General features: G+C 35.7%; 1 protein-coding gene across 2 annotated transcripts in view; it reads right to left on the bottom strand.

The window, feature by feature from the left end:
* The window catches only part of ass1 (argininosuccinate synthase 1), a 57,919-nt gene that overhangs the window by 17,351 nt on the left and 28,068 nt on the right, over positions 1-12,500 (bottom strand). For both annotated transcript variants that reach the window (XM_079871925.1, XM_079871924.1), the window contains 2 exons: positions 6,405-6,489; positions 6,185-6,249 (listed from right to left, as the gene is read on the bottom strand). In XM_079871925.1, the coding sequence (XP_079728051.1) occupies positions 6,185-6,249; positions 6,405-6,489 (150 nt within the window). The remainder of the gene's footprint in view (positions 1-6,184; positions 6,250-6,404; positions 6,490-12,500) is intronic.

Below are 12,500 nucleotides of genomic sequence, written 5' to 3'. Positions count from 1 at the left end.
ACATGATTCGATACAGAGAATAATGTATATTGTAGGTCTATATGCAGGGGGCAGCCACACCAGCCCACATTATGCCCAAATGTGAGGTAGGGAGGTTCGGGGGCACGCTCCCCCGAGAAAATTTTGATTTCTCGGACCTACATGTGCATTTTAAGGTGTTTGAAGGCCAAAAAAATTGGATAACAATAGCTTTAAAAGCATGTCAGTGGGCAGTAGCATAAATTATTTGTCAAGCAGATAACAGATTCAAGCTTGTATATTTAAGTTCAATAATTTCACTTAAATGGCAATGCATATTACCTATTAATTGTCATTTAAGTGAAATTACTGAACTTAAATATACAAGCTTTATAAAAATGATCATTCTAGAAGAAAATTTCAGATGGCACTTAGAGGCTTTTGCATCTGAACTCTTCATACATATATATATATATTTTGCTTATAATTTCTGTAATTAGCAAAGAACATCTGTGTTAAAATAGGAATACATTGTAATAATGTTAATAAAGCTGACTAAATCACACGACTGTGCAGCAGTTCACACTCACAATAAAAATACAATATAATTTAAAACAAAGACAAGCTCATTATACAAAGGAAATAATATTACAGATCTAGACAAATTGGGTTGCTTAGATAAAAGAATGTCAAGAACGATCATTTAGGCTAGATGTATTGTTCACATATTTGGTCACAAAATATTTTTTTTATGAGTCAGTTTTGATGGCTTTGCAATATTGATAAAAATGTTAGAATATTAATGATGAAAAATGACGCAGTTTTAATCTCCCTTTTGATTATTTCAATACTTAATTGACAACAGAACACGATGTACATGCTCGTAGTTTATTTTGCGTGATAAAGGGCGCGCTGCATTTGTGCTTGATATTGAAGAGTGCACACGGCTGATACGACTTTAATACAAGGATAGATTAAAAGACCCGGTCAATTTATTTAAATAAATACAAAATTATTAAAAAATAATAATAATGATCAATAAATTAAATTTTTTGAGATCCGGAGCTATAAAAAAAACATCCGGGGCATGCCTTGTGCACACACATGTATATACAGGTGCTGGTCATATAATTAGAATATCATCAAAAAGTTTATTTATTTCAGTAATTCCGTTAAAAAAGTGAAACATGTATATTATATAGACTCATTACATGCAAAGTGAGATATCTCAAGCCTTTATTTGTTATAATTTTGATGATTATTGTTTACAGCTTATGAAACCCACGAAATCAAAATCTCAGAAAATTAGAATATTACATGAAATCACACAGTAATTACACAGTGATACCATGGTCATTGAACCAGGTTTTGGTTCTTTTGGCAGTGTGGGCCGGTGCAAATCCTGCTGGAAAATGAAGTCAGCATCTCCATAAAGCTTGTCTGCTGAAGGAAGCATGAAGTGCTCTGGAAATGTCCTGGTAGACGGCTGCGTTGAGTGGACAGCACAGTGGACCAACACCAGCCGATGACATGGCTCCCCAAACCAACACAGACTGTGGAAACTTCACACTGGACTTCAAGCATCTTGGATTGTGTGCCTCTCCATTCTTCCTCCAGACTCTGGGACCTTGGTTTCCAAATGAGATGCAAAATTTGCTCTCATCAGAAAAGAGGACTTTGGTCCACTGTGCTTTATTAAATCCAGAGTCAACGCAGCCGTCTACCAGGACATTTCCAGAGCACTTCATGCTTCCTTCATTCTCCAGCAGGATTTGCACCGGCACACACTGCCAAAAGAACCAAAACCTGGTTCAATGACCATGGTATCACTGTGTAATTACTGTGTGATTTCATGTAATATTCTAATTTTCTGATATTTTGATTTTGTGGGTTTCATAAGCTGTAAGCCATAATCATCAAAATTATAACAAATAAAGGCTTGAGATATCTCACTTTGCATGTAATGAGTCTATATAATATACAAGTTTCACTTTTTTGACGGAATTACTGAAATAAATAAACTTTTTGATGATATTCTAATTTTATGACCAGCACCTGTATATATAAAGTTTATACAAGTTTATATAAGTTTGCCCAGTGTAACACAGAAATAACTAACTGACTCCCCAAAACAGCTCAAAAACCCTTTAAGACTAAAGATTTCTTCAATTAAAGCTGCAACTGTCTTTCTTAACTTCTCAGAGTCTTATGTGTAAAACAATCTCCGTCCCCTCGAGGCTCTCGGCCCGAAACCCCGAGCGTCACAGAAACTCCTGCCCAAAACAAGACTTAGAGAACGACCCGCGCTTAAGTCCTGGAAAGTGGCAATCTGAGACATGAAGACTCTGTGGGATTTAGAGCAGGAGATTGAGGGACTAAAGCATCTGATAAAAGTCTCCGGCATTAAGATCCCAAGAGATGAAGCCAGATTTACACTCATCTTTACACACTTCAGGTGTGTTTGTGTGTGTGAGGTTAAATGTCTTCAGGTAAAACACGGGTCGGATTATCATTCCTCACTCCTGCCCGGACAGAAAGAGCGTGGCGTTAATACCGCTTTAACACTTCAAAAGACTCTCTCTCTCTCTCACACACACACACACACACACACTGTGAAGAGCTTAATAACTGAAGCCTGAGGCGCGACATGGTCAGTGTTAAACTGTTAAAAGCTGACATTTAATATTAGATGAAAAACTTAAACTAAACCAAAATTAGAGACTGAGAACTGAAAACAGTTTTAAGTTTAACTGGAAATTAATAAAAAATAAAAATATATTAAACCTTAAAATGAAAAAGTGATTTCAAAATATTAATATTTTGTATTTGTATATAATATATACATATTAACTGTATAAATAATAGTAAAATAACACTGGTCCCTCATTAACTTAAACGATTTTAACTATCTTTACTACATGCATTCTTCAAAACATCAAATCCAGTTTATAAATGGGATAAATATCCTGACGTTATCAAATGAAACCCTTTTACAGAAGTGTGTCTTTATCAAAGTATCAGCATTAATTAATAATAAAAACTTGAATAGTAATGCAAAGCTTGATGCCATAATACTTTATTATATTCTCTATAGAATTTTTAGTTAATCTCATATTAGTTTTCTAATATCCTCAGACTTTCCGTGACTTTTCATAAAGTTCAGATTGTTTTTTATAGTTCTTGAACATTGAAACACATTTTTTTGTCTCTTCTGCTCACCAACGCTGCATTTATTTAATCAAAAATACAGTAAAACAGTGAAATATGTGAATATATAGTGAAGTGTAATTTATTCCTGTGATCAAAGCTGGATTTTCAGCATCATTACTCCAGTCTTCAGTGTCACATGATCCTTCACAAATCACTCTAATATGATGATTTGATGCATTTATGATTATTATCAATGTTGAAAACAGTAATATTTTTGTGGAAAATTTTTTTTGTGATTTTTTTGATGAACAGAATGTGTCTTTACTGTCACTTTTGAGCAATTTAATGCGTCCTTGATGAATAAAAGCACATGTTTTTAATCTCAGTGGTAGTATGCAGTGAACAAAAACAGTAGAAAATAAAGATTTTGAAATGCATGAGAATCCGCTGTTGTTGGGAAAGAGACAGAAAGGGTTGTGCTTGTATTTGACAGTGACTGTCTGAACCTCAGTTCACTTCATTCTCCTGGACCGTGTCACATAAACACAGCCTGTCACGAGCTTTATTGAACATCGTAAACACACACTTCCACAGATCTTCGGTGAACCGACGGGGAAAACAAGACATTACGTATTTTTCAATTCCCACCTGTCACTCTGCTGTGAATCCCGAGTCAATTATTCAGTCAGAGGAACAGACTGTCACAAACAGGGTCTCCAGCAACCAGAGCCAGCAGAAGTTTCACTGCTAACAATGTGTTGTCTTGTTTTCCAGAACAAATATCCAAGCATCAGTTTGATGCATCAGTTACTTCTGTCTTTATATAGATGTGGAGTTAATAAATGTGACTGCATGCCTTGACATTCTAACCAGACGCGATGCGATAAGATTCCAGTGACAAATAATGTGTCTGTCCACAGTAGACGTGACTTCGAGATGCGTCAAAATCAATCAAAACCCACAGCCAATCAGAACAGCATGTGGGCGGAGTCAGCCAATCAGAACAGTGTGTGGGCGGAGTCAGCCAATCAGAACAACGTGTGGGCGGAGTCAGATACAGAACAGCATGTGGGCGGAGTGAGGCAATCAGAACAGCGTGTGGGCGGAGTCAGCCAATCAGAACAACGTGTGGGCGGAGTGAGGCAATCAGAACAGCGTGTGGGCGGAGTCAGCCAATCAGAACAGCGTGTGGGCGGAGTGAGGCAATCAGAACAGTGTGTGGGCGGAGTCAGCCAATCAGAACAACGTGTGGGCGGAGTCAGACACAGAACAGCATGTGGGCGGAGTGAGGCAATCAGAACAGCGTGTGGGCGGAGTCAGCCAATCAGAACAGCATGTGGGCGGAGTGAGGCAATCAGAACAGCGTGTGGGCGGAGTCAGCCAATCAGAACAGCGTGTGGGCGGAGTCAACCAATCAGAACAGCGTGTGGGCGGAGTCAGCCAATCAGAACAGCGTGTGGGTTGAGTCAGCCAATCAGAACAGCGTTTGGGCGGAGTCAGCCAATCAGAACAGCGTGTGGGCGGAGTCAGCCAATCAGAACAGCGTGTGGGCGGAGTTAGCCAATCAGAACAGCGTGTGGGCTGAGTCAGCCAATCAGAACAGCATTTAGGCGGAGTCAGCCAATCAGAACAGCGTTTGGGCGGAGTCAGCCAATCAGAACAGTGTGTGGGCGGAGTCAGCCAGTCAGAACAGCGTGTGGGCTGAGTCAGCCAATCAGAACAGCGTGTAGATGGAGTCAGCCAATCAGAACAGCGTTTGGGCAGAGTCAGCCAATCAGAACAGCGTGTGGGCGGAGTCAGCCAATCAGAACAGAGTGTAAAGAATACACTTGTTTGTTCACAGTTTGAACGTTCTTGTTTCCATTTGTTTAATTTGAAGATCTGAGGTGAATTATCCATTGTTGCTTTTACAGCCTCAAAGCTGGAGCACTAAATGATATTCAGAGTCACATGACACGCTTTAAACATTAAATAAAGCTCATAAACAGCGCCTGAGATCATCATCGCCACACTTTGTGTTTGTTGTTCCAGCGCGACGTCGCAGAAAAATAGAAACCGTTTCTAAAATAGAATCGTCGCGTGTCGCCATGGAGAAGTGGAGAACATGGAGAAGAACCTTTTATCGCTCGTTGCGTGTAGTAGGACACGGTGTTAGACTCCATTGGCAGATATTTGCTCTTGTTTTACTCAAATTCAGTTCATTTGGATATTTCTTTCCATTAATATCTGAAGTCATTTTGCTTCTCCAGTAAATGTATCTTGATTTAAGAATGTTTAGATATAAGTGCTGGAAAACGAGACAGAAACACTGAGGAAGAACATGTTTTTCTGGGATTCTGATGCTGTTCTTTAGAAATTGTTGATAAAAGGGAGGAAAAGCTTTTGCCAAAAGTTGGACAAACATCAAATATGAGGGAATTTATAGACTACGATGATCAAATTAAAAGTGAAGCGAGTCATTTCTGCCCAGCAATACTTGCAATATATTCCTATGTTATATTAATATAGGAAAAAGTACTTATTATTATACTATTTATTATAAGTAAATACTAAGTTATATTATTAGTATATATGTATATATTACATTTTATACACATATATATATATATATATATATATATATATATATATATATATATATATACACACTGTATAATGTGTAAAAAAATATATGCACCTTGTTTAAATATTTTTTTATTTATTTTGTTAATAATAATTGATTAATTAATTAATTAATATTCCTATATTATTATAACAGGAAAATATTTTTTTTCATAATTTTGCCATAAAATTAAAATCAAAGACAAAATTTGCCATAAAATTGTCATAATTCGTTTACACAAGCAACACCAGAGTCATGGGTTTGATTTCCAGTGAATGACGTGAACTGATCAAATGTTTTTCTTGAATGCATGGAAATCTATGGATAAAATAATCTGACAAATGCACAAATGTAATCTTATTTCTATGTGTATGTATGTCTCTTCTGTAAAGCGCTTTGTAAACACAGTTTTAAAAGGAGCTGTATAAATAAAGCTTTACGCACTTCCTAAATGTAATGACTTGATGTTCTTACCTCTGGACTTCATCCCAATGAAGCGGTTCTCCACGATATCGATCCTCCCCACTCCATGCTTTCCACTTTGAAACGTGAGAGTCGGTTATTGATTAATAAATAAATAACAATGCATATATTCTCAAGTGACACATGCTGTTCAAAATAACATGGCTGTTTATGATTGGATAACATGTAAAGTTTAAGGAGCCACAGTGAACGCAAGCGTGGTTCTGCTCACCCGATCTCGTTCAGGTACGAGAAGATCTCCAGTGGAGTGTCTTTAGATTTCCCTTCCTTCACATGCGTCACTTTGACTGGAACACCTGAAGTATGAGAACACATTAATATGATGATGAGAAGTGTGTTCGCTCCATTTCTGTCGCCCGATGGGGTTTGAGTTTCCTGACTCTGGGATGTAAAACACTGGATATTCAGTCCTGCTGCATTAGTGATGCACTGACACTACTGGATCAGAAGCTTGTTTTTGCTTTATCGCTGAATCAACTTTGTTTCATAATTGAATTAATAATTGATAGACAGACAAAATGACAGAATGACAACAACAGACAGACAGACAAATGGATGGATGGACGGATGGATAGACAGACAAATGGTGAGAGAGAGAGAGAGAGAGAGAGAGAGAGAGAGAGAGAGAGAGAGAGAGAGAGAGAGAGAGAGAGAGAGAGAGAGAGAGAGACAGATAAATGGATGGATGAATGGATGGATAGATAGATAAATGGATGGATGGATGGATAGATGGATGGATAGATAAATGGATGGATGGATGGATAGACAAATGGATGATAGATAGATAGATAGATAGATAGATAGATAGATAGATAGATAGATAGATAGATAGATAGATAGATAGATAGATGGACAGACAGACAAATGGATGGATGGATGCATGGATGGATAGATAGATAAATGGATGGATGGATGGATAGACAGACAGATAAACAGACAAATGGATGGATGGATAGATAGATGGATGGATAGACGGATAGACAGATAGACAGATAGATAGATAGATAGATAGATAGATAGATAGATAGATAGATAGATAGATAGATAGATGGATGGATGGATAGATGGATGGATGCATGGATGGGTAGATAGATAAATGGATGGATGGATGGATTGATGGATAGACAGATAGATAGAAAAATTGATGGATGGATGGATGGATGGATGGATGGATAGATAGATAGAAAAATTGATGGATGGATGGATGGATGGATAGATAGATAGACAAATGGATGGATGGATGGATGGATAGACAGATAGATAGAAAAATTGATGGATGGATGGATGGATGGATGGATGGATAGATAGATAGACAAATGGATGGATGGATGGATGGATAGACAGATAGATAGAAAAATTGATGGATGGATGGATAGACAGACAGACAGACAGATAGATAGATAGATAGATAGATAGATAGATAGATAGATAGACAGACAAATGGATGGATGGATAGATAGATAGATAGATAGATGGATAGACAGATAGACAGAAAAAATGGATAGACGGATAGATGGATAGATAGACAAACAATGTCCTTTCTTTTCAACAATATATCTGTTGTTTTATCCTCTTGAATGCGTCTCTTACTGTAAAAGAAATGACATATATTTGTCTATAAAATGCGAAGAGCTTCTGGTTTCACTGAAGTCTAGATCTACATCTCCAGAAGTCTGAGAGTGTTCTCCTCTCAAACACTCCCAGAAATAAATCACGGAGAATACTCGACTTATTCCCAGTGTGAAGCGAGCCGCTCGGAGGCCAGAGGTGGAGGATCTGAACGGGGGAGGAAAAGAGGGAGGAGAAGAAAGAAAGAAAAGATCCCAACACGGGTCTCATTAGCATTTATCACGCTCACAGTTGCCAATCATGTCCCTGCTCGTCCTTTCACAGCTGTAAACGCAAAGCCCTGTGAGAATAATCACGCCTAAAAGAGCAAGCCGGACAGTCCGACCCAACATTACAACCATCCAATCATTTCTTTACATGCGCAAACTCTTATGATGCTTTTCCCGTGGAATAAAAACTGGAGTTGTCCCATCAGACCATGTCAGTCAAGCTCCAAAACACAGCAAAAAAACAATATAAAAGTACATATTTCATGTCTATTAAATAATAAAATGACAAAAGCACATGACAAAATGACTAGAAATTAAGCTAAAATGAACATGAAAGCTAATTCAAAATATATAAACAAACTAAAATGACTGTTCTGAAGTCACATGATGCTTTCTCTCGTATCAAATATGGTTCAGTTACGTTTGCCATGATGTTTGACTGCGAGATACAGTATGACGCATGCTGGACGTTAACGGCTTCAAACGTCTCGGCAAACTCTCATTTATGACATTTTTGAGAGTAAAAGTGCTATCAACTTAGATGTTAAACTAATTTCAACAATTAAACTGACTTAAAACAATGATTTTGATGAGTTGCAATGTAAAAACATATGCTGTCAACTTATTGATCATGTTGCATGGAAAAGAGCTGCGTGAAGATTTGCAGAAATTAATATGAGTTTAGAGTAAATAATGACAAATATTGGGGAAAAAACACCATAAAAGTATATATTCCAGACTATGTCTATTTATTTAAACATTAAAATGACAAAAGCACATAACGAAATTACTAAAAATTAAGCTAAAATTAACATGAAATCTAATAAAATAAAAACATTCTAAATATTAAAAAATCTAAATAAAAAGACTGTTCTGAAGTCACATGATGCTTTCTCTCGTATGTTTGACTGCGAGATATGACGCATGTTGGACATTAACGGCTTCAAACATCTCGGCAAACTCTCATTTATGACATTTGAGTCACTATGACAAAAAAAGTTGCTGCCTCAAATTTTTAAGTACAATCAACTTGGATGTTAAACTAATTTCAACTTCAATTATATTAAACTGACTTTAAAATCTTGCATAACTTATAAAAAACTTATTTTGATGAGTTGCAATATAAAAACATATGCTGTCAACTTATTGATCATATAATTGTTGCATGGAAAAGAGCTGCGTGAAGATTTGCAGAGCTCAAGCGAATATGAGTTGAGTAAATAATGACAAATATTGGGGGAAACAAACACCATAAAAGTACATATTCCAGACTAAATATTTCACGTCGATTTATTTAAATAATAAAATGACAAAAACACAACAAAATGACTACAAATTAAGCTAAAATTAACATGAAAACTAATAACATAAAATAAAAAATGAGTTGATAGGCACAACTTATAAAAAAGTTGAAGATTGCTTAACTTTTTACTTAAAAATTAAGCTAAAATTAACATGAAAACTAATAACATAATAAAAACTAATAAAAAAATAAATAAAAAATGACTAACATTTGCAAAAGTCTCGGCAAACTCATTTATGACATATTTTGAGTCACTTTGACCAAAAAAAAGTATAACAAATCAACTTGGATGTTAAACTAATTTCAACTCAAATTACATTACACTGACTTAAAAAAATAAGTTGAATCTTGCATAACTTATAAAAAAGTTGAAAATTGCTTAAATTATTTGTTAAATGACTAAAAATTAAGCTAAAATTAACATGAAAACTAATAACATAATAAAAACTAATTCAAAATATAAAAAAAATGACTGTTCTGAAGTCACATGACACTTTCTCTCATATCGAATATGATGCAACGTTTGCAAACGTCTCGGCAAACTCTCATTTATGACATTTTTTGAGTCACAAGACAAAAAAGGATCAACTTGGATGTTAAACTAATTTCAACTCAAATTACATTACACTGACTTAACAAAATGAGTAGAATCTTGCATAACTTGAAAATTCCTTAACTTATTTTGATGAGTTGCACTGTAAAAACACGTTGTAAAGATGTTAATGAGCAGTTGTTGCATGTAAAAGATCTGCGTGAAGATTTCCAGAACTGAATATGAGTTTAGAGTAAATAATGGCAAACACTGGCCTCAAACCCAGAGGCCGAGGGCCACAGGACAGCGAACGAGCAGCGGCTCCCAGAGCTCCCGAACCCTTCAAATAGTTAATAATTAGATTAAAAGTTCAAATAAATGAAACGCAGCGTGAACGCAGAGTCTCTCGGCCACCTCTCCTCTCTCCTCATTCACCGTGCCGATTCTATTCGTTCCCTCGGCCTTAGAAAAGCAACAATGGCACAGAAGACACAGTTGTAGGAAAAATTACTGCTTTACATTTTTCCACTCTTTCCTCTTTTTTTTTTGTTTTTGTTCCCCTTTTGAGGAGCCGGAGAAGACGTGGCAAAAGAAACGGGGGTTAAAATGACAAGAGGGAAAAGGTTTGGTAGTTAAAATTCTTTTTTATCAACGAGAGAGAGAGAGAGGGAGAGAGTGCTGAGAAAGTGAGCAGAAGAAAAGAGGCAGGAGAATAGAAAGATAAACCAGGTCTTTACAGGAGCGGGGCGTTGACGGGGGGGCCGCCATTGTGAGAATCACTAAAACAAGCTTTTCTCATGGACATTAAATGGACGTGCTCAAATATCTATGAATACTGATGGCCGATCAAAACGGATCATAGAGCACAATGACGTCGCTGTCTGATAAAATCACATTACTAGTTCGCCGGGGTCCCGCACAACTATTGAGATTCTAATTCCCCCCAAAAATATGGGAACGAAGTCCTGACGCACTTTGTTTAACTGCTTGAAAACAGTTTCTTTGAGAGAAAAACTAACATTCCACTGCTTTTTCATCATATCCTACAGCAAATTCTGTTTATATCGCTGCAAAATGCAAACTATAATAATCACACATCTCTTTATCTGCATATATACAGTAAAGTGATATATAATATATAGCTTGATTGCAAAACGCCCATCTTTAAACTGCTAAATGAATACATGCAACTATAAGGCATGAAGATATTATATATACAGTGCAATGCATAAGTGAATACACCCATGCTAAAGTTGACTAAAAAGAGGAATAAAAAATCATATTTTGGAAATTGAACTTAATGCCTTAATTTAAAAAATTAGGAAAAATCCAACCTTTAAGGACACCAATTTTCTTTGTGAATGAATAATGTATCGTAAATAAATAAATGTTCTTCCTTAAAATACATGGTGCATAAGTTTGGACACCCCTATGTTAAATTCCCATAGAGGCAGGCAGATTTTAATTTTTAAGTATTTTTTTATATTATTTTTTTAGGATACTATGCATCCTGATAAAGTTCCCTTGGCCTTTGGAATTAAAATAGCCCCACATCATCACATAGCCTTCACCATACCTAGAGATTGGCATGGAGTACTTTCCATAAGATCATCTCTCAATGCAAATCAAACCAGCTGTTAGGCTAACTGAAATAAAACCATGCCAATCTCTAGGTATGGTGAAGGCTATGTGATGATGTGGGGCTATTTTAATTCCAGAGGCCAAGGGAACTTTATCAGGATGCATAGTATCCTAAAAAAAAATAAAAAAAAATACTTAAAAATAAAAATCTGCCTGCCTCTATGGGAATTTAACATAGGGGTGTCCAGACTTATGCACACTGTATTTTAAGGAAGAACATTTATTTATTTACGATACATTATTCATTCACAAAGAAAATTGGTGTCCTTAAAGGTTGGATTTTTCCTAATTTTTTAAATTAAGGCATTAAGTTCAATTTCCAAAAGATGATTTTTATTCCTCTTTTTAGTCAACTTTAGCATGGGTGTATTCACTTATGCATAGCACTGTATATTATGATTTTCTGCTATGTACTATGAAAACGCTTTACAAATAAATTTGACTTGACATTTAATTAATCTAAAGTAGCCTAAATAAATTGCATGATCACTCAACTAATAAAATTACATTCATGTTTTAGTGCAATTAATATTTTAGATAGTAGTTAACCAGCACTAAAAATAAAAACTTTAATCTTTAAATGCAAAATGCAAACTGTACTTATTCTATTTTTATTTATCTTTATTTTACTCTTATCACAGTTTATCTAACTTCATCCGCATGCACACAGTACACTCACATATAATGATATATAGCAAATCTAAACTAGCCGATTTGTTTATTTTGTTGCAATAACATTATCATGGGACACTTTTTTTATAAAAAAACACATATTTTCATAATCATCATAAATCACTGGAAAGCTAAAACACTCAAAACGTATCAACAGTTTTGAAAATGGTACTTTAAAACATTTTAGCGGCTCAATTTTTGTGATATCAACTTCAAATTTGGAACACAACCAAATAATTGGTTTAGAGTCCATTTAGTAAAATACATAAACTGAGAACTGAGAATCACGATTTTTCTTTCAAATAGAATCAAGATTCTCCC

Source organism: Squalius cephalus (assembly GCF_949319135.1).
Source record: "Squalius cephalus genome assembly, chromosome: 5".
Classification (NCBI taxonomy): Eukaryota; Metazoa; Chordata; class Actinopteri; order Cypriniformes; family Leuciscidae; genus Squalius; species Squalius cephalus.
Note: the sequence above shows the minus strand (reverse complement) of the source record. Positions and strands in the feature narration are given on the sequence as shown.